The 23,116-nt window shown below is 41.4% G+C and overlaps 2 protein-coding genes across 4 annotated transcripts in view; one reads left to right on the top strand and one right to left on the bottom strand.

Moving 5' to 3' along the window:
• Nucleotides 1-1,432: 1,432 nt before the first annotated feature.
• fam219aa (family with sequence similarity 219 member Aa) lies at nucleotides 1,433-20,533 on the bottom strand. Of its 3 annotated transcripts, none has more exons than XM_056275003.1 (6): nucleotides 20,474-20,533; nucleotides 14,242-14,341; nucleotides 4,374-4,467; nucleotides 3,168-3,248; nucleotides 2,237-2,291; nucleotides 1,433-1,721 (listed from the first exon to the last, which is right to left on the bottom strand). In XM_056275003.1, exons 1-6 carry the CDS (start codon nucleotides 20,531-20,533, stop codon nucleotides 1,563-1,565), a joined length of 549 nt encoding a protein of 182 aa, XP_056130978.1. In that variant the 3' UTR covers nucleotides 1,433-1,562. The 3 variants fall into 3 exon arrangements, with proteins under 3 accessions (XP_056130978.1, XP_056130979.1, XP_056130980.1); XM_056275004.1 differs by having other exon boundaries at nucleotides 1,433-1,718; XM_056275005.1 differs by having other exon boundaries at nucleotides 1,433-1,718; nucleotides 20,507-20,533.
• Nucleotides 20,534-21,311: 778 nt separating this feature from the next.
• The window catches only part of dnai1.2 (dynein, axonemal, intermediate chain 1, paralog 2), a 67,461-nt gene continuing 65,656 nt past the window's right edge, over nucleotides 21,312-23,116 (top strand). The window contains exons 1-4 of the mRNA XM_056301759.1: nucleotides 21,312-21,320; nucleotides 21,468-21,533; nucleotides 21,945-22,043; nucleotides 22,384-22,464. Of these exons, the coding sequence (XP_056157734.1) occupies nucleotides 21,312-21,320; nucleotides 21,468-21,533; nucleotides 21,945-22,043; nucleotides 22,384-22,464 (255 nt within the window). The remainder of the gene's footprint in view (nucleotides 21,321-21,467; nucleotides 21,534-21,944; nucleotides 22,044-22,383; nucleotides 22,465-23,116) is intronic.

Raw genomic sequence — 23,116 nt, 5'->3', positions numbered from 1 at the left:
CCCTTTGAAATTTATGATCACCAACATCTTGACGTCATATCTACCAAATCTGACATGAATCTGATGAACCATGTAGAAAGTGTATTTCAAAATGTAACCCGTGTCAAAATGCCCAAAATCCAAAATAACTCACTTCCTGTACTGTTTGGCTAATAAAATGTACAATATAAATTTGTTCATCTTGGGGAGACCCACATGCCTACCAAATTTGGTGCATGTAGGTGTAACTATATGCCAGGCACAAGCCTCAGCCATATGGGGGCGCTATGGAGTCCCTGGGCCACACCCAGTGCCAAGCCTCTGTTCCTGAGTAACTGTCACAAGCAATGATGTGTGTACCAAATTTGATGAGTTTTCACCCATGGGAACCACCTCAAAAATGGCCAAGTCTTGAAGTATAATAATAAACCTTACAGAAAAACTAGGGCCCCAGCCCTCTGGTGCTCGGGCCCTAATTATAATTAATAAGCTACGAGTAATGACCCCAATATTGTATTGCCATGGTACAGTCTCTCGGGTAAGAAAGTGTATCTATGTCTGATCCTTCATCCAAAAACAATCATCTTTATCTCCCAAGTCCTTTGGCTTGATGTTTAGCGAGGGCTCGCTGAAATTAATTGCTGTGGACTACAACAGACCGTGACTTGAGGGAGAGAGCAAGTCAGCAAAAGAAGCTGTCAGGGTCATTAACACTGTGTGTACCTGGAGCTTATGAGAAGTGGCGGTATACAGGAAAAAGTCCAAGTTCTCCTAAGATCAAAACGTAGAAGTGCCGATGGGGTGAGCTTCCACACACTTCAAGCACTGAGTACGCCCTTGGAGTAACAGCTGTCCAGAAGAATATTGCTCTATGTTCGGCACAACCACAATCACAACACCAGTATGGTAATGGTGAGCATTAGTGTTTTATCAATAGCAGTGTTTAAGCACTATCAGCCAACCCACATGCACACACGCAGTCACACACACGCACCATTACCATGTTTGATATAGGTAGGAAGACAAGAGCAGACTGATAAGAAAGTAACAATAAAGAAAGAAAGACCCGATGGGTGCCGCAAACCCACTCAACTCAAAACCATCACATTCATTTCGTTGATTTTGACCATTAATGATGCCTTGCCTGGAGCCGACTCCATGGTTGATGCACTGCCACAGTATTGGATAAGATGTGGTAGAATCTAGCCTTTGTTAAACTTTATATATTTTGTCCTTTGTACATGGTACATTCCTTTGTGGTCCTTTTGTACCAGAATATTCACAATGATGAAATTAAACCAAAAGGAAGAAGGATTAAAAAAAAAAATCCCTTATTACTGTCCATTGGAGTGAGGAGTCCCCTCCGTAATTCATACTGCAGAAGTAAGATGCACCAATCCTGCCATAGGAGGAACATGCATGGAGAGGTATTGTACACGTTGACCTTTTTCTCTAAACTTCATCCATTTTCATCGAATCTTTTTTTCTCCCCTGTTGTGCCACTGCCAGCCAACAGTTGTTCCAGAGTGATGTTTTGCTACTTGCTGTTTTGCAGCAGGGAAGAGATTCTAGGGTGGGCCTCGTTACTGGATTTGACAGGCTGTGGATGGGGCAGACTGGCAGCACATGCAGGTGGGGTTGACTGCTTTAGGTGGAATAAGATCCAGGTCCTCATCATCTGGGATCTCATCTAGTCGGTACCCATCTTTCAGGAGCTGGATGTTCAGGTCCTGGTTGATCTGCTGCATATATCAAGGGCAAGAAACATCAGTGCAATTTTGAGAGATATTTTTTTTCTCATGCATATGGTATTAAAATTATATTGCTTATGGTATAAAAATTATATTGTTAGAAAGAATATATATATTGTTAGAAAATACAATTGCTTACTATGCTGACTCTATAAATGTTGTAGATAAAGCATGTACTTTATATTCAAAATCATGCTAGACTGAATTCCTTACATGACAAAAAGACCAGTTGTATTCTATGGAGAGGACACAAAGAGGGCTCAGTCTAGTTGGAGAACTATTTATGAGGACTACTGTTACTAGGGATACATCAGTAGAGATGACACTCAATGACCAATATGAATGCTGCATGAATTTCACTTTATTAAGTATATAAATACCTGAAGTGAGGATGTGACACAAGACGATGGTGGGGATGTTGGTGATTACACCAAGTGACACTGTTTATGGGGTGAGGTTATATATTTTATTGAGTTTATAGGTACCTGTTCCCTCACACATCTCACCTCAGCTGAGGAGTATCCTGAAGAGGAGTATCTAGACATGTCGAAGTCATCATCACTGAAACACAGCAGATACTGACAGTCAGGCAAGGCCACCCAGAAAACAAAACATCCAAACAACAAGGCTGGGAAACAAATGAGATAGCTGAATAGTTAAACATCAGAAGTTAGCAGGTGGATCTCTTATCTGTGTATCAGCATGGAAGGCAATTACGGAACTTAAGGACTTGACATTTCCAGGGAATTGATTTAGCATTTTAACCAGCGGACACAATCTAGTCCATTGATCGGTGCAGAAATGACTGGCCTCATTAGTGAGGCTGAACAAGCAGACAGAATACATGCTGCCACAGGACAGCATATTAAATACTAACAGACAATTTGTAGGACGGTCGGTCTAAGGAACAACGATGGCGTGCTAACGAAACTTGGTGGTTTCCGTTGAATTCCCTTAAACTGCCTTTCACACAGCGCTGGCAGATGAAACAAGAGAAATGTGTACAGCAAACAATCGCATGTCCCTTGTGACTGAGTCAGAAAGTGTGTCAGAAAGAACAAATGATGTAATATGTGATGTAATCTTGACCGCCTTCTGGGAGAGAAAGAGCGAGAGCATCATAGTGTATAGAGGGTGTGAGACAGTGGGAGGGCCTCATCTGTGTCAAGCAGACATGTGGGTGCAGGGTAACTTCAGGGACCAGAAGGGAACTCTCTGAGCTGCTTTTCCTTGTTCAAATCCTAACCCTGCTATCCTCTTATTCTGTGCTCTGGAAAGGCTTTTAGGACCCCTTCTGCTGAGAAAACCCTAAAGTTGCACTAGGCCTATAGATTACTGTACCATAACAATGAGACCAGCTACGTTTCTGGTTATATTGGTTCATTTCTGAATATTGTAAAATAATGAAACATTAACATGTTGCTATCAGATAGTTACCTATCAGTGTCCAAGGCTACCAAGGGCTTCTCATCTGGATTCTGGTCCAAAGAGGAGTAACCTTTGTTTGGCACCACCAACCTGAAAGAGGAGTGAGAAAACAGTACATATGAGAACAAAAAAAAACAACTATAAAACAGGACTCGGATGAAAACTTTGTACATAGCAATAACCAACAAAAAAAGTAATATCATGCATTGTTGTTGATACTATTAAACAAATTAAATTACTATAGAGCAGTGTTTCTCAACCCAGTCCTCAAGTACCCCGTGTCCTGCAGATTTTCTCCCTGAATAGGTAGGCCTACTTGCACTTACTCAAAGTGTTCTGAATAAGATTTTTTTTATTTTATTTTTGTTTTCTACACAACCAGGGAGGGGTAAGGCACTCTCCAATCATTACAACAAGAGAGAGAAATTGGGGCTGATCCGCAGCCCTCAGACTGCAGGGGTTGCTAGATAATCTTCTGGCCCCTGAAGCTCTGGGTCCAGACACGTCTGCAGAAAATGGCTGCTTACATCTCCACTAATCCACCAGAGACTGGGATTATACAGATGAGTCAGTTCTTTTATTGTGGGTTCTAATGGGTTAAGGACAAATGCTTTTAACTCGCTTTATCATTATTTGCACTTGGACCATCAAGAAACTTCCTCTTATCTTCAAGGCCTTGATGGTTTTTGTGTTTCTGTTGCATAATGACTAAGTTTTATGTATATTTATGTATATTTTTGCATTTTAGCTGCACAATTTTCCATGAAAAGATAACAAAACTCAACCGAACAACAAGCCAACAGCATCATGTCATCCTCCACCCATGATGCGCTGATCAGCTTCCATGATTAGTCTAGCAAAGTGCTTATAAACCTCCTTCCCACGTAGTATAAGAAACACAGCAGCCAAAATGACTGAACTGTTTCGTCACGTTATTCTCTATATTTGTTACTTTTTGGTAGAGCCCCACCTTGTGCCAGAAACATAGTACAACAGTGTAACAAACAAACTAACAAACAGAACAGAATAGAGACAGATCCATACCCCACCCCACCCCACCACCACCAAAATACAATATCTGATTTAGGAATGGGAGACACAAAAAAAAAAGACTTCACTTACAACAACAAAAAGATAAAATAAATTAAGCAAAAGTAATTTTCAGTTGAGCTGGTGAACATGACAGAGAAACAAATAGCCTGGTGAAGTCGTTACCTTGTGCGGGCATTCTTTTTGGGCTGCTGGTTGACGGGGCTTCCCACGGTGCCGTTTTTCACTGATCCCTTTCTGACAAGATCCCTCTGCTTATCTGGGAAACCAGAGGACATGAGATCTGTAATTTACACTTAATTAAGGTTAAACACCTCAACTGCCACTGCTAATGGGGGTGAAGGAGAAAACAAAAACATGATTCATTTCAAAATCACAACACTAAGCTGTGACATTTTCAATATTGCAGCACTTCCCATGAATCACTGCAATGAAGCACGACTAACAGATGCTGTGAAGGGGTTTGATGTAATGACTTCTACATCTCTGAATGTTCGAATTTGAATTTTTTCAATGTTTACTCGGGGAAGCATACTCGTGTTTTCAGCTTTTTCCAACGCGGCTAAAAATAAATGCATTTTTGTTGTATATTTTGTTTTGATTACTGCAGTTTTCACATTTTACTGTAGATCAGAAGGGATGGAGCCCTACAAAATTGCAACGCTGAATTGCAATACGTATTTATAATGTTGTGATATTCTTTAAAAATTGCAATACGTATCAAATCTGCTTTAAAATAGTGTTTTAATATCCAATCAGGAGGTATCTGCCGATTCCCAACCCTACGCTGCTACATTTCTGAAATTTTGATAAAACTAACTTGTAATAATTAAAAGACTGTATATGACCTAATATTGACCTCGACACAAAATAACCTGTACATCCTAATTATATGGTAGTTTAGGTTACGATGTTAGTATCACCTCCGCCCTACAGGCTGGCAAGAGTCTGTAAATCATGATCCAGCCTAACAGCACCAATCTATTACTTGGAGGTATTCATGAGATCACAGCATTACCTTGTCTCTTTCTTCCCTCCTCTTTGCTCCATCCTGGTTGCTCATTTTCAAAATGGCCTAAAGACACAATTACAAACTCGAACCTGTCACTTGTCAAAGAGGATGGATCTAATTTAAGGCTAAATTAAACAAGGGAATTGCTGCTTAAATGGTTGATGTAGTAGTGAAAGATGTAACTCTGCATGAACTCATTGTTCAAGCACGTTAACATTTGTTAGTTTGTGAACAAAATAGTATTTGGAAGGTGCTACAGCATAACCATAGAGTTTCATAACTTGAACTAAAAGCTGCAACCCATGACTTTTCTTGCATTAATTTAGTTTAGAGTGCTTTTATTTTATTTTTAATTTAGAGTGCCTTTATTTTATCCACCCAAAAAACGTGACGACAATGCGGTGATTAATTTGGACAGACAATGTTACAAGTATGCTAATATACACTGCTCAAAAAAATAAAGGGAACACATAAGCAATGCAATGTAGCTCCAAGTCAATCACACTTTTGAGATATCAACCTGTCCAGTTAGGAAGCAACACTAATTTGTGAATCAATTTCACCTGTTGGTAAATTGTCTAATTTCCACCAGGTGGAAATTAGACAATTTGCAAGACAACCCCTATAAAAGGAATGGATTTGCAGGTGGTGGCCACAGACCATTTGCCTGTCCTCATCTTTTCTGGCCGATCTTTGGTTAGTTTTTCATTTTGCTAGTGCCCTCACCACTAGAGGTGGCATGAGGCGGTATCTGCAACCTACAGAAGTTGCTCAGGTAGTGCAGCTCATCCAGGATGGCACATCAATGCGTGCTGTGGCAAGAAGATTTGATGTGTCTCCCAGCACAGTGTCCAGAGCATGGAGGAGGTACCAGGAGACAGGCCAGTACACCAGGAGACGTGGAGGGGGCCGCAGGAGGACAACAACCCCGCAGCAGGACCGCTATCTGGTCCTTTGTGCAAGGAGGAACAGGAGGAGCGCTGCCGGAGCCCTACAAAACGACCTTCAACAGGCCACTAATGTGCAGATTTCTGCTCAAACAGTGAGCAACAGAATGCATGAGGATGGTATGAGGGCCCGACGTCCACAGTTGGGGCCTGTGCTCACAGCCCAACACCGTGCAGCCCGATTGACCTTTGCCAGAGAACATCTTGGTTGGCAGATTTGCCATTGGCGCCCTGTGCTCTTCACAGATGAGAGCAGGTTCACACTGAACACATGTGACAGACGTGAGAGAGTCTGGAGACGCTGTGGAGAATGTTCTGCTGCCTGCAACATCCTCCAGCATGACCGGTTTGGCGGTGGGTCAGTGATGGTCTGGGGAGGCATATCCTTGGAGGGCCGCACAGACCTCTACGTGCTAGCCAGAGGTACCATGACTGCCATTAGGTACCGGGATGAGATCCTCAGACCCATTGTCAGACCATATGCTGGTGCAGTGGGCCCTGGGTTCCTGCTCATGCATGACAATGCTCGTCCTCATGTGGCCAGAGTGTGTCAGCAGTTCCTGTATGTCGAGGGCATTGATGCTATGGACTGGCCTGCACGTTCCCCAGACCTGAATCCAATCGAGCACCTCTGGGACATCATGTCTCGTACCATCCGCCAACGCGATGTCGCACCACAGACTGTCCAGGAGTTGACCGATGCCCTGATCCAGGTCTGGGAGGAGATCCCTCAGGAGACCATCCATCGTCTCATCAGGAGCATGCCCAGACGTTGTAGGGAGTGCATACAGGCACGTGGAGGCCACACACACTACTGAGCCTCATTTTGAATCGTCTTGAAGAATTTCCACAGAAGTTGGATCAGCCTATGTTCTCATTTTCCACTTTGATTTTGAGTATGATTCTGAATCCAGACCTTAATGGGTTAATGATTTTGATTTCCATTGATCATTCTTAGGTTATTTTGCTCTAAACACATTCCTCTGTCTAATAAATAAAGATTTTCAGCTGAAATATTTCATTGATCCGAGGTCTATATTGTGTTTTTAGGTGTTCCCTTTATTTTTTTGAGCAGTGTAGTTCGATGTAGGAAACAGAAAGAAATAGATCTAGTGTAAAGCAACCGGACCACAAACAAGGTGAGGCAGCCACTTTCGCTTGTGTGCCGTCAGCTCGGCAGTAAAATGTTCCCAACCTTGTAAAAATAAGATCCTTGGACCAAAGCTAATGCCAGTAGTCAAATGTATTACAAAATTCATCAAACTATAGTTCTATAGTAATACTGACTGTCTGTCCAACAGCCTGTCTACCCAAGCCCTGCAGGACCTCTATACCTGGAGGTATAGGAAGAAGGCCATGAACATTATCAGAGACAACAGCCACCCCAGCCAAGGACTGTTGGAACAACAACTATCTGGCAAATGGAATAACACTGAGTACCTCATTACAATGACACCTGTCAAGGGGTGGGATATATTAGGCAACAAATGAACAGTCGGTTTTTGAAGTTGATGTGTCAGAAGCAGGGAAAAATGGGCAAGCATAAGGATCTGAGCAACTATGACAAGGGCCAAATTGTGATCGCTGGATGTCTGGGTCAGAGCATCTCCAAAACGGCAGGTCGTGTGGGGTGTTCCCGGTATGCAGTGGTCAGTACCTACCAAAAGTGGTCCAAGGAAGGACAACCGGTGACCCGGCAATAAGGTCATGGGCACACAAGGCTCACTGATGCGCATGGGAAGCAAAGGCTAGCCCGTCTGGTCCGACCCCACAGAAGAGCTACTGTAGCATAAATTGCTGAAAAAGTTCATGCTGGCTATGATAAACAGGCATCAGAACACTGTGAGTCACAGCTTGCTGTGTATGGGGCTGCGTAGCCGCAGACCGCTTAGAGTGCCTATGACAACCCCTGTCCACTGCTAAAAGCACCTACAATGGGCACATGAGCATCAGAACTGGACCATGGAGCAATGGAAGAAGGCGGTCTGGTCTGATGAATCATGTTTTCTTTCACATCATGTGGATGGCCGGGTGTGTGTGCATCGTTTACCTGGGGAAGAGATGGACCAGGATGCATTATAAGAAGAAGGAAATCCGGTGGAGGCAATGTGATGCTCTAGGCAATGTTCTGCTGGGAAACCTTGGGCCCTGGCATTCATGTGAATGTTACTTTGACATGTGCCACCTACCTAATACGTATATGTAAACAGCGAAAATCAAAATTGGAAGTTTTTTTTACCTATCTTGACATGTGTGTTTTTGGCGGCACAGTGGCGCAGTGGTTAGCACGAAGCAAGAAGGTCTTGGGTTTGAGACCCGGGGTAGTCCAACCTTGGGGGTCATCCCGGGTCGTCCTCTGTGTGGAGTTTGCATGTTCTCCCCATGTCTGCGTGGGTTTCCTCCGGGTGCTCCAGTTTGCTCCCACAGTCCAAAGATATGTAGGTCAGGTGAACTGGCCATACTAAATTGTCCCTAGGTGTGAATGTGGTTGTGTGTGTGTGTGTGTGTGTGTGTGTGTGTGTGTGTGTGTGTGTGTGTGTGTGTGTGTGTGTGTGTGTGTGTGTGCCCTGTGATGGACTGCGGCCTGTCCAGGGTGTCTCCCTGTCTGCCACCCAATGACTGCTGGGATAGGCTCCAGTATCCCCATGACCCTGAGTAGGATAAGTGGTTTGGATAATGGATGGACACGTGTGTTTACTGATATATGTGTGCTCTATCTGCTGTGAAAGAAGCGTATTTCTCTCTCCCAAATTATATGGAGTTATGGAATAAATTTCCATTCCCATGCGGATGATACTCAGCTGTACATGCCTAGCCCATAAGGGCTGATGATCATACCCAAATAACTAATTTAGAGGCCTGCTTGGCTACTGTGAAAAATAGGATGTCACTAAATTTCCTGCTTTTAAATTTGGATAAAACTGAGATGCTGGTTGTTGGCCCTGCTAGACACAGACACCAATTTGATCAAGTAACAATGGGCAAAAGTTCTATAATTAGTGTCAAAACAGGGGTGATGGCTTTAAAAGGAAATGTAAACACAAGTGCAAACACAATAAAACAAGACTAGGTCAAAACCTAGTATATGGCTGGACCATGTATGGTGAATTTGTTACAGGGACACCACCAATGGTGGTGTTTATAATGTGAATTCCTGGATGTTTTTTTTTATGTTCCCCCTTTTTCTCCCCAATTGTATTCGGCCAATTACCCCACTCTTCCGAGCTGTCCCAGTCGCTGTTCCACCCCCTCTGCTGATCCGGGGAGGGCTGCAGACTACCACATGCCTCCTCTGATACATGTGGAGTTGCCAGCCGCCTCTTTTCACCTGACAGTGAGGAGTTTCACCAGGGGGACGTAGCATGCAGGAGGATCTCACTATTCTCCCCAGTCCCCCAAACAGGTGCCCCGACTGACCAGAGGAAGAGGAGATGCTAGTGCAGCAATCAGGACACATACCCACATCCACCTTCCCATCCGCAGACATGGCCAATTGTGTCCGTAGGGATGCCCAACACACTTGGTTGATTCGAACCTGCGATCCCAATGGTATAGACCACTATGCTACCTGGGCGCCCTCATTAAATGTCCATCTGCAATTTTCTGTGGTGGCCTGGCGGCCTGTCCAGGGTGTCCTCCCTGCCTGCTGCTCAATGACTGCTGGGATAGGCTCCAACATCCCCACGACCCTGAGAGCAGGATAAGCGGCTTGGATAATGGATGGGTCCCAGTAATATTTGTTGTTAAAGTGTACTGAAGAAGCATATCACATGATATGGTTAAGCTACGTTTGAGTAAAAAGAATGGTTATATTTTTTGGACAATACTTTCCACTCATATCTTGGGATGTTTGATTTGAAAGAGAACTTAATTTAATTGCAATTATAAGTATTATAATTATCTGTTAAGTCCCCCTCCTCTTTCATCTGTTTCTATCTACGGATGTCTCTAGTTTTTCTAACACTCACTCTGTATTGACAGGCAAATTCACAAAGAATCTCCCTGAAGCCCTGAATCAGGCCTCTATTTGTCTCCTGGATAAAAAGGGCAAGGACCCTCTACTGTGTGAATCTTATAGACCAATTTCTCTTCTAAATGTGGATTATAAAGTCCTTGCTAAATCCCTTGCTCGGCGGCTCGAGAATGTTCTTCCTGATCTGGTACTTCCTGACCAAACCGGCTTTATTAGAAACAGGCATTCCTACTTCAATATTCCTAGGCTCTTTGATATTATCTACACTCACACTCGGTCGAATGTTCCTGGACTTGTGATATCCTTAGATGCCGAGAATGCTTTTGATCACATGGAGTGGGAACATTTATTTAGGACTATGAGAAATTTTTGATTTGGTAATAACTATATATCATGGGTTAAACTATTATACGCATCCCCCTTAGCTTCTGTCTATACGAATGACTTACATTCAAGATATTTCCCATTACATACATCTACCAGACAGGGTTGCCCTATGAGTCCCCTGCTCTTCATGCTCACCATTGAACCACTTGCTGCTTCTTTACATCAATGCCAGGCCATAGAAGGGATAACCCGAGGAGATACCACGCATAAATGATCTCTTTATACTGATGACCTCCTTTTGTATATTGCCAACTCATCATCTTCGCTACCACATGCCCTGTCTATTTTGGAACAATTTGGAAGGTTCTGAGATTACAAGTTGAACTTAGAAAAAAGTTAACTTTATCCTGTAAACTCAGTGGCCCTCAATATCCCAGCTACAGCATTTCCATTCAAGAGAGTGGCATTCCACTTTAAATATCTCGGGGTGGTGGTACCTCGCTCCTTTCACATGCTATTTAAATTAAATTTCACACCTCTGATCAAGCAGTGTAAGCAGGACATACACCGCTGGCGCTCCTTACCTCTTATCACTAGCTGGCCGGATTAACCTAATTAAGATGAATATTTTTCCTAGATTTCTATATTTGTTCCAAAGTATTCTGATTTTTAATCCTAAAAAACTTTTTTTATCACTGGACCAAATCCTCACTGGATTTATATGGGATGGCAAAACCCCACATATTCGTAAGTCATTTCTACAAAGGCCACAAAAGTTAGGAGGTATGGCCATGCCTCACTTTCTTCACTATTATTGGGCTAGCAATATCAAAAACACTATAATGTGGGTCAGGGATGGTACAGAAGCTCCACTCTGGGTAAAATTGGAATCTTTTAAATTGAAACCCCCGTCCTTAATCTCGGCCCCTTTACCACTTAGTGCTGGCTCTTTTGAAAATCCTGTAGTTACCCATACATAAAAGATCTGGGTACAGTTTCGCAAACATTTTGGGTTGCAAAACACTTCACTTCAGGCTCCTATTTTTGCAAATCACCTTTTCACCCCCTCTATGTTAGACCTGGCTTTTCGGGCCTGGCATGGGAATGGCATTAGAGTTGTTAAAGATTTATATATAAATGGAGTATTTGCATCATTTGAACAACTGTCAGAAAAGCATGCCCTGCCACGCTCCCTTTTTTTTTGGCACCTTCACATTAGGCACTTGGTACAAAAAGGCCATCACCATTTCCCAGAGCAACCACCAAGCACCCCCTTAGATGCTCTTTTAGGATTTAATACTAGTCTCAAACGGGCCATCTCCTGGATATATGATGTAATTAACACTATTAACCCACAATCTCTAAACAACCTAAGGACAGTTTGGGAACAAGACCTTGGCCTGTCTTTTGCAGAGGACCAGTGGACTTCAATTCTCAACCTAGTACACTCCTCATCTCCTTGTGCTAGACACGGTCTAATATAATTCAAGAAAGTTCATCGTCTTCATCTCACTAAGGAGAAACTGGCAAGGATATACCCAAACATCGATCCCCCCTGTGATCGATGTAAGACTAGCACTGCAAACTGGTTACACATGTTTTAGTCATGCTCAAGCCTTCAGACTTTTTGGGAAAAGGTCTTTCAATCCCTTAGTGACATGTATAATATGACAATTGTACCTCAGCCCATTATTGCCCTCTTTGGATTGAGGCCAGAGGATGCAGTGTGGTCAACTGAAATGTGCAATATGGTTGCCTTTACTGCTCTGTTAGCTCGACGTCTCATCCTCCTCAATTGGAAGAGAGCGGTGCCACCATCCCATACAAGATGGCTTAAAGAGGTTATGTTTTACCTGAAGATTGAAAAAAATCAAACTTACATTGAATGCAAATAAATTTGAGAAAGTCTGGAGGAGGCCTTGTCTTACCTACTATGACAGGGGTGCCCAACTCCAGGCCTTGAGGGCCACAGTATCTGCAGGTATTTGTTGCAACCATGCACTATACCACCTGATTTAACTAATTCCTTTCCCTCCTTGGTCCAAGAGGTGAGCTAATTAGTTAAATCAGGTGGTGTAGTGCATGCTTGGAACAAATACCCACAGACACTGCGGCCCTCGAGGCCTGGAGTTGGGCACCCCTGTACTATGATAACCTAACCCAAATAACAGACTGGGATCGTTCATAACCTAATCATTTCTTGGATGAAGACGAACTGTAGCAGTCTAATTAGGAATGAGTTTTATTTAAACAAAAATGAGTGTATTTTTTTTAAATTATTATTATTAACTGATTTTTTTCTTTTCTCCCTTGCCTGTGTTTATGTGAATGAGGTTGTTGTATATCTGTTGTATATTTATTTGTACTTGATGTCATTTCGAAGAATGTTGGGGGGGGGCATGTTAGGGAGCAGAGGAGGGATGGGAATAATACTGGATTTATTTCATATGTCGATTCTGTGATTTGTAAAATTCAAAATCTAATAAATATAAGTTAACACAATTTTCACAAAGAATGGATTGTGGCCACTGATAGCACCATGAATTGCGCCTGACTTGCAACCACTATCTGCCCCATGTCAAGGTCCGATTTAGAAAAGATATTGCTCAAATGATATTACAGCACAAACTCACCCATAAAGTTTTCTAGCTGGGTGCAATATGCCCTTGGTTTGTATCTGATTGCAAATACCCATGTGGCAAAGTTTAAATGGTGGCTTTGCGCCAAAAACACAGTAGGCAGGTTCAATGTCATCCTTGATGTTATAAAATATAGCAAAAATTGTCTGACTTGGCAACCTGTATCTGCGAATGATTTCCAGAAGGGATATTCTCCTTCAAACTATCCGCGCACAAGCACACCCGGCATTATGATGCCTTGGCTGGCTACAATCACTGCTGCCATGATCACTGGAAAGTCAGGGCGTCAGTCACCACCAACTCTCTGAAGATGCTAATAATTTTCACTGTAACTGTGTCTAGCTATTAGCGTTGGTGTTTGTGAATTGGACTTTTTTTTACAATGAGGCTCATTTGCATGGAAAGGGTCCAATTTTGTAACAAAAGTATGCATATTACCTAATTTAATATGCACAAATAGCACCATTAGGTCGCCACAGCGGATCATCCGTTTCCATCTCTTCCTATCCTGTGCATCTTCCTCTGTCATGACAACCACCTGCATGTCCTACTTCATCACATCCAAAAACCTCCTCTTTGGCTTTCCTTTTCTTCTTGACTGGCACCTCCACCTTTAGCATAGGAAGAAGCACCGGAGCACCAAGACATTATTTGCTTGACAGTGAAGTTAGGGGTGTATTTCTCCCTTTGCGGGTGCATTGAGAATTACACGGTTTCTTTTTGACTTATTTGTGCAGGATTAACGACCGCAAAAGCCATGCAATCCCTCTGTGAATTTGCCAGTAAGTATTTTTTTCAGAGTGATTGTTATTTGGGGTGCTTTAACTGTGAGCTCTCCCTCATGCCTCTCAGCGCTCAGCAAATCAATCATGTAACTTCAGTGACGTTGTTGGTCACCTGATCCAGCAGCCCAATCGTGTCAAACATGATCACTCAGACAGTCACGCTAAACATAATCACTCAGGCAGTCACGCTAATGTGGTCACTCAGTTAGTCAGGGACATTTACGTGTGTAGGGGCTGGCCGTCTGGTCAGTCCAGCCAGTAATAACATTGATGAATTTTCTTCCACTCCAAGGTGCCAACACCAGCCACCAGTAACTGAATATTCATTTGCATTGTATGGGTTACAGTACCTATCTGGACTTGCAATGGTGAGGGCTTGTAGTTCATGACCACAGTCTCTCCTTCTCTGGTATCAGCATCTGCTTCTGAGGTGGAGGATGCTGTTGGGTCCTAGATGAGACAACACATACTGTATGTTAAAGAGCATGACAGCCTTCTATGATTAGATCACATTATACAAGAAAGCAAATATATTGTATGACATCTTATATCATTAATACATCCTTATTCTCAATTCACAGCAATTTAGAGTATACAATCCAAACTTCTCACTTCCTTGATGGCTTGAAATTCAACAGTGTTGATGCTAGTACAGTCAGCTCTGCAATAGTGCCCCTTTGGTTTACTTCTAATTAAGATATTCCATAATCTATCTATCTATCTATCTATCTATTGAAATACCCATTTAACTGGCTCTTTTTAGGACCTGCTTACTTTCCATACCCTGGCAAGTTTATTAGCTTATGTGATGCTACCATAGTTGCCAAGTCTGTAGCCTCAATAGGCTTGAGCATTCACTCTTGTATGAGCAGTGACTGTATATAGAGGAGGTTGTGTGAGAACAGAGGGGGTTTCTGTCTGAGCCGTGGTTTCCCAGATAGAAAGAGGGGAGTTGGGCTGTGCTGCTCTCAGGGCTTGGCCTGCTCAAGTGACAGAGCCCAACATTATGTTCAGCCCACAGGCCTACCATTGTTGCATACTGGGAGACCCCACAGACCACACGGGGCTGCCAGGGAGTGTCTTACAATCAACCTGCATTCTCTAGGAATTAGCCACAACATTTTAAAGGGTCCTCAGTGCAACTACATCACTGTAGCTCAGGCCTGTAATTTCACATGAAATATTCTGTCTATGCACAAAAAAAGTCTATTCCATAATAAAAGAGTCCATAGTATGCTACTGCAGTGTGTGACATCCTTATGTGATACAAAGTTCAAGAAAGCACTGGCTGCCTAAAAAAAATGATATTATAATATAGCTCGGTCTGTTCTTGAAAATATGAACACTCGAATACCATTAAAGCCTATTTGAAATTATGTTAAAACGGAGATGTCTTCATGCAGATCTGTTTTACCAAATCATTTTCACTGTAAAACTGTTGAATACAAAATGATCTTAGCAGCATTTGAACGAGATCACCAAAGTTAATCATATAATAAAATAATAATAATAACTATAATAATAATAATAATAATAATAATAATAGTAATAACAACTTTATTTACATAGCACTTTTCTAAAACAACGTTACAAGGTGCTTTACAAAGAAAAAAAAACACAAGTCAAAAATAAGAATGACCAAATAAGTAAAGAGTAAAAATAAAAACAGTATAAATAAATAAAAACAAATATCAAACATTTGTAAAATCTTCCATAAAGAGAAAAATTTTAAGATGAGATTTAAAAGAAGCTAGAGCCTTGGTTAGTCTTAGTTCAACAGGAAGAGAGTTCAAAGTGTAGGGGCTCTAACAGCAAAAGCCCGATCACCATTTATGACAAACCGAAACCTAGGAATAACCAGCAGGGCTCTATCTGTGGATCTTAATGGTCAAGAGGGCGTATGCCAGGTCAATAAATCAGAAGTGTATGTAGGAGCAAGACCATTTAAAGCCTTAAAAGTGAGCAATAAAATTTTTAAATCAATTCAAAATATAACAGGGAGCCAGTGTAGGGAGGCAAGCACAGGAGTGATATGGTCATGCCTCTTTATCCCGGTAATGAGCTGAGCAGTGGCATTTTGTATAAACTGCAGATGGTGGAGGGAGCCATTGCTGATATCAGAGTAAAGTGTGTTGCAATAGTAAAGCCAAGAATAGATAAAAGCATGTACAAATTTTTGCAGATCGGCAATGGATAAAAATGACCTAATTTTGGAGATTACCTTGAGCTTGAGAAAGCATGACTGAACAATAGGTTTGATTTGATTATCAAAACCGAGGTTAGCATCAAACATTAGCCCAAGATTCCTAGCAGCCTGCTTAAGATTACCTGACAGACGACCAAGATTAGTAACAAAAGAGCTGATGCAATTTTCGGGACCGAACAGAATGACCTCAGACTTATCATCATTAAATTTAAGAAAATTTTCAGAAATCCAGGATTTAATGTCAGAGAGGCAAGTTGTGAGATTTGCTAGGGTGCTAGGATCTGTGGGTTTTAGTGACATGTGTATAACAGTGTCATTAGCATAAAAATGGTAAAGCACATCGCGATTTTGAATTACCTGGCCAAGGGGCAGCATGTATATAGAAAACAGAAGAGGGCCAAGAACTGAGCCTTGAGGGAGACCACAACTCAACCGAGCCATCAAGGAAGTAGTGTTACCCAGAACAACAGAAAAAGTTCTGTGGGTGAGGTAAGAGCGTAATAAGCTAAGAGCCGAGCCCTTGATGCCAACCCAATTCTCTAAGCGATGTTTGTGATCGACTGTGTCAAAGGCAGCACTTAAGTCTAAAAGAACTAAAATTGAGCAGTCACCTCTGTCTGCAGTCAGCAGTAGGTCATTAGTGACCTTGACTAGAGCTGTCTTGGTACTATGAAGTGCTCTAAAACCAGACTGGAAACTGTTAAAAACACTATTAGTGTTTATAAAAGAAATCAATTGAGATGAAATTACTCTCTCCAGAACCTTAGCTAGAAAAGACAAATTGGAGATTGTTCTGTAGTTACTTAAGGACAGGGGATCTAAATTAGGTTTCTTCAGAAATGGCATGCTTGAAACTGTCTGGAAAAGAACCACAGGCCAGAGAATTACTAAAAATTTGCAGAATAATGGGGCTAATAGTTGACAATGACTCCTTGAGCAACTTAGTGGGAATGATGTCTAAGATGCAGGAGGAGGAGTTCATATTGGAGACTGTACTCTCTAACACAGAAATTGTAATAGGTTGAAACTGGGTAAAATAGGCAGAATTAACATGTGGAATGGAACAAATGCAAGAGCCTGGCTGGATTTGGGACCTGATATTCTCCACCTTATTTACTAAATGAGTGACACATTTTTCAGGCAACTCAACTTCAGGTTCAAAAAGAGAAGTGGAGGAACTATTAATAACAGAATCAATTACCCAATTACAGTCAATTACATATCTTGATAAAATGATTCATGTGCGTGTAGCCATATAGCAATGACAATGAAAATCTTATTTTGTACACATATTCTCATCTAATGTACTTAAAGACAAAATATAATCACAGCTGCCAAATACAGTCTTGAAAAACAGTATAGCAAAACGCTAAAAGCATACGTATATGATGTCCAGCCCATACAGAGGCAAAATTCAACAGAAATTATAAACTGCGTATTTTTTTATTATTATTATTTTTTTTAGATATTGTCATTTAAGGCAAAAGCAAATTTTGTCGACATTTAAAGCAGCCAACTATAGCCATTAATCTCCTGGAGCCCTCAAAAGAAACAGCGATAAATGACAAATTGAGAGTTATGCTTTCATTGGATACAAATGTCTCTTCTGGTGATAAAGCATTAGCCTACTCATTTAGCTGCAATAATTCATGAGAGCTGACAACAATAGACTAAACATTTTTTGACGGGCACTTTCTCCTGGATCATTAGGCTTACCCAGCAGTATTCTCATTCATGTTTTTCATACGCTGCAACCACAACAGAGAAGGCTGTATTTAAATGAAACAGGATCAGTCCCTTTGAACATGTTATCAGAGCTAGTCATGAATAATTAAGGGGATTCAAGATTCGGCTGTCATTGCCAAAGCTCCTTGCCACTTTCTGTACACATAAAACACATGTACTGATAACTAGTGGCTGGCAGCCACCAGATAATTTCAGGCTTTATTAATGTTTGAACTAGAATAGGCTTGTGGTTAAACGTGGCGTGTGGTAGATAGAACAGAGCTACTGAAGACTAAAGAGCCAGAAAAAACAAGAGTCTAACCTAAAATATGATATATAATTCATCATTATTATGATTATTATTGTTATCATTATACATTGTAGGTTAAACATATGAATTTTGAAATAACCAAGACACAGAGTTCAAGGTCAATAGGTAACAAAAGTCTACAAAAACCACTAATGAGGTACTTGTCCAATTTTCATATCAAAAGAAGTATGTACACTGAAAAGTAAGGCCACTGGTCAGTGCTAGGAAACAAATTAGTCATACTTGATATATTGTTCTAGGTGACTTGCTTGCCGATGTTTAATTTCATGATTTAGCCTTGACAAGATCAGCCCTGACCTTCAGCAATATACACACACACACCACAATCACAATCTTACTAAAAAAGTGACATCTCAGTATGTCTGTATCATCAGTCTGTGCTCTTGCTGGAGACTGTTTTACTGCTTTGGATGATGAGAAGCTACAAGGCTGCTGACACAGCACAGGCACAAGACGATTGGAAGGATTATCTATCATAGTGTTCTCTGGGCCAATAGCAGTGAAGACTGAGATCAGGTGATTAGCTGAACTGTGGTGTGCTGTCTTTATGGAGTATAAAAACAGCAGCAGGGCTAACTTAAAATCTCAATGTGCTGCGAAGACTTCTATCAAACTGAGACTTGTGCTATAGCAATTTGTCTTTGGCCATCTGCCTTACTGGTTAATAATGTAATGTTTTGTGAAGGGCAGCTACAGGATTATTGCACGGATTTTAGAACTTGTATATAATTCGGGTGGGATGAAAACTAACCTGTTCCATGTACCCCAGGTTGACGCACACACACAAACACACACACACACAACCTAAATGTAAGATCATAGATGCAGTGACTTGATTGTCACTGGGCAGAGGATAGTTTCTTCACCAACTACAAAATTAAAATCATAACAAATATGCTATATATTTGTGTTAACTATTTAAACCTGCATTCAGGGAACATGATTCCACACTTGTCTACACTTAATCGGTTTGTTTTTTTTTTTGCTGCTTAGCACAGTCTCTGGTTTAAAGGGTACTTTCCTGCATAACAGACGCATCATGTCATAAACATCTAGATAAAGCTGTTTTATTCAAGTGAAATAAGAGCCAGGTGCTACATTGATTCATAAGCTTTATGAATGACAATGTAGTTATTTGCATTAAAATGCAGAGCCATTTCCAACTATGATTCTGTGGTTCTAAGAAGTAGCAATGCACTTTTTAAAATGTTAATTTTTTTTTATTGGCTTCAACTCAAAGACCACTCACTGGAATAAAACATGATAAAATAGACTGATTAGATAAGCAGAGGCTAATGCTGCTGCCGGATAAATAAATAAAAACAGTCTCTGTGCTGGAGAAAGTGTTGCTCTGCGATTTTTTGTTTGTTTTTTTTCCCCCAAGAGAGTCTCATGGGTATTAGGTTGGGCGAGCATGTGAGTAGCACTAGAACCCAGAACGTATCCCCTACGGCCAACACTTTGAAAGGGACAGCTGTTGAAAAGAGCTTGGTTTAATGTGTGGATAGGAAGACCTGCATATTCAATGGTTTAGGGATTAATGAATTGCTATGCTAATAATGGGATATAATACTTGAATAGAAGGCTCGACTCAATGAGAAACCTAAGGGTTGGGAGAAGTTGATAAATGTCTTATGGGAGGGCATAGCCTATATGTTGTTGTTGCAGAGGGCGCAGATTGGTCTCTTCATTCACACAGAGACCGATGCTCTTGGGACCCAGAGAATAAGGTACTGAAAATAATAGCGATCTGACTGTCTCATATTCCAGTAATCATATATTTTGGTTTGTACAAGCAAGTTAGAGACACATTCTGTCAGAACCTCGCCTTTCTTACATAGCAGGCCTACTCCCATTAGGCTCCTTCTCTGTAGTTTATACCGGGATGTAGAGCAACAGTCCGTCCATCATCTAGGTTCGACCCAACAGGCGTCACCAGAATCACGTCCCAAAATAATGTTGACGTGTAAAAGCTGTAAACAACCTGTGTCAGACACTGACACAACCAAGCGCAGCTATCATGGAGACGCATATCAAAACGCTTATCATGAAACGGTTCTCATACGATTCCATCCAGCTGAATGAATTAAAGGCCACAATAACGTTGCCCGTATTTACACTAGGGATAAAAGTAAGTGATCCATTCACAAACGATCAGTCCACAAACCAGCAGCAAAAATCCAGTTTTTAAAAGGGTATGATTGGGTCTATCGCTGTAGTTTTCTACGACACGCTCCCGATTATGTGGCAAAGTTACACATTTGAGACGATAAATCAAATCCGAGGGAATGGTTTCAATCAAATGTTGTCGTCTCCTTACCAAAGGCTGCGTTTCTCCGTTGACTGGAGGTACTTGGAATCTGTCTATTTCTTCCATCATTTTGGCAAAGTACGAGTGACGCGATTGAGCAATTTCATAAAAACCGACCCTTATCTAATTATCCCAGGGTCATTTGGTTATCTTGCATTATAGCTGTTTGGTTTCCTCCGGTCTGATAGAGGTGACTCGACAGCAAAGCAGCGATACCGCCCCACTTCCGGGTTTGCAGACCATTCCTGATAATGCGTCCAATCACGGCGAAGAAGAAATGATTTTAATAGCGCAGGGGGAGAATGCTCAAAATTAAGGCAAACATATGATCAAAACAAGCAGTAAACTCTTTATTTACCCAGTACAGTCTAATATATCAATAGAGACAACTCTGCCAATTGTTTTTGTTACGTGTAAATGCTTCCTTTATCGGTTTCTGTATTTAATCCTCATGGTTTCATAATGTACCCTAATCTCTTTATCCCAATCTTTAAGAATTACACATTAAATAATTTTATACCAAATATCTATGGCAAATTTGTATGCATCACTTGGTTTAAACGGGTTTAATTCAGACGCGAAGGGCCTCGATCGTCACCCATTCGTCGCAGGGTGGTTGTCATAGCAACTCATGTCAACATTTGCCGGAGCGGTAACCATTAGTGTAGTACCAACTCGGTGTTCAGCAGCAGTTTCCGGGGAGAAAACACCTTTTTTGTTGAAACCGTTAAAGGTCTCTTGTTGGATGCGGGTGTAACAAACTGTGGCAAATACTTAAGACGTTTGTTCATCTCTGTGCATGATGCCTTTCAAAGAAGTTACAGTGAGACCAAAGCAGGTAGCTAACATGGTAAACGTAAGAGTATAGCTAACTAGCTAACGTAAATAAGGGAAACAGTTCCTTTATATTGATTGAATTACGTTTGATAACTGTTCATGGTAAACTGGCAACTTTAGAAAATGATCTTTTGACATCTGAATTGGTTTTTGTATGCTTTCACAGGGGTTAGATTCCCAGTCTCGAAAAGCACCAGGGGCAAAGACCACCAAGGCTGCTGCTAAAAGAAAGGTGAGTTTACTGAGACAGAAGTCATAACAACATTGCTTAGCTCAGCAAATTGACAGTCAGGCACATGCAAAGGTCTAGAAGAGAGAACGCACCACAAGAAACAGTGGGGCGAGTTGCCCCCCCCCCCCCCCGAGGTCACTATTAGAAACAATCTTAGTCACAGTCCTACAGTCAGTCAGTAAAATGGTCGTCTAATTAGTCCGAGTCGAACCCCCCACACAAACAACACAACAATAACTAAAACATGAACACAACGTTGCTAAAACACAATTTTAACATGAATGTTAACAGTCCCATCAGCCCTTGCGCTCCCCCAGCGCAGAACCGCCAACAGTCACTACAATATGTTCAACATGATGTTATGCAATTACTGACCATGGAATTGGAGATGAACCTGTTCTTGTTCCTCAGGATAAGGAGGATGGGGTGGAACAGTGTGATGGATGGAATGAGGGGTCTCATGGGAAAACTCTGATTAAGCCTGCAGACCAGCTGGAGCTCACTGAGGCGGTGAGTCAAGGACACAGGGACCCTGACTGACTAAATACAAAACAGGCCCATAGATCAGTGCTCAGATTTTGGGTAACACTTTAGTAAGCTTTATACTTTTTTCTTTTACCTTATTTATACTTTTTTTCGCTATAACTTTTCTTACATGTGTTCCTGGATCACTGCAACAGAAGGTATAGCTAATAGACAGCAGATTTCCAAGTGAATGCAACTAATAACTTGTTCCCAGACTGACCTATTTTTTCAGAGGATCTGAGCTCTCAACATTCATGCCAAATGATTCAGGCTTGTCCAACCTCAATTAATATTAGTGTGCCTTCATTTGACTTGATATCCCCAGGAGCTGAATGAGGAATTCCTACGAGTCTTGACTGCAAACAATCCACATGCGCCACAGAACATTGTCCGCTTCAGCTTCAAGGTAAGGGTATCTCCTAGGTAAGGCAAGCTTTGCTGCAGTATCAAAGCCATCTATTAGAATGTTCAACTCTTAATGATTAAGAGTTACCTTTTTGCTTTGCTGGCTGTCATGTTGTGTTGTTGTGTATGACGTATGACACCCTGGCAGTCCATCCTTCTTTAACATAACAGAAAGTTATCCTCTCCAAACCTATATCACATTTTTTTCTTTTCATAAACATTTACATTTGGCAGATGCTTTTATCCAAAGCCACTTACAAGAGAGTCAACAATCAGCAGATAAATTTGAATGTTACCAACTGGCATCATAGAGCGCTAAATAGTAATCATGTCATAGCCAAGAGTGCTTGTCATGCCAAGTGCATTTAGTGTAAGTGCATCTTATATCATCAAGAGACAATGAATGGGACAATCAAAATACACAGTAGATTTTACATTGCCACACACTTTATCAGTATAACAGGCATATCATCACAAAAGCATAAAACGTTAAGTGCAGGTAGAATATATCCCCAGATATTAAAAAAAAGTTTCTTACCACAGTTTCTTTCTGTGGGCTGTCATTCAAATGAACGCTTAACACTGTCAAATAAATCCAACCATTTTGTATATACTGTACTGTACATTGTACATATACTGGTACACTCTGTCAT

Source organism: Lampris incognitus, chromosome 2 (genome assembly GCF_029633865.1).
Source record: "Lampris incognitus isolate fLamInc1 chromosome 2, fLamInc1.hap2, whole genome shotgun sequence".
NCBI classification, from domain to species: Eukaryota; Metazoa; Chordata; class Actinopteri; order Lampriformes; family Lampridae; genus Lampris; species Lampris incognitus.
This window is presented reverse-complemented; position numbering and strand designations above follow the sequence as displayed.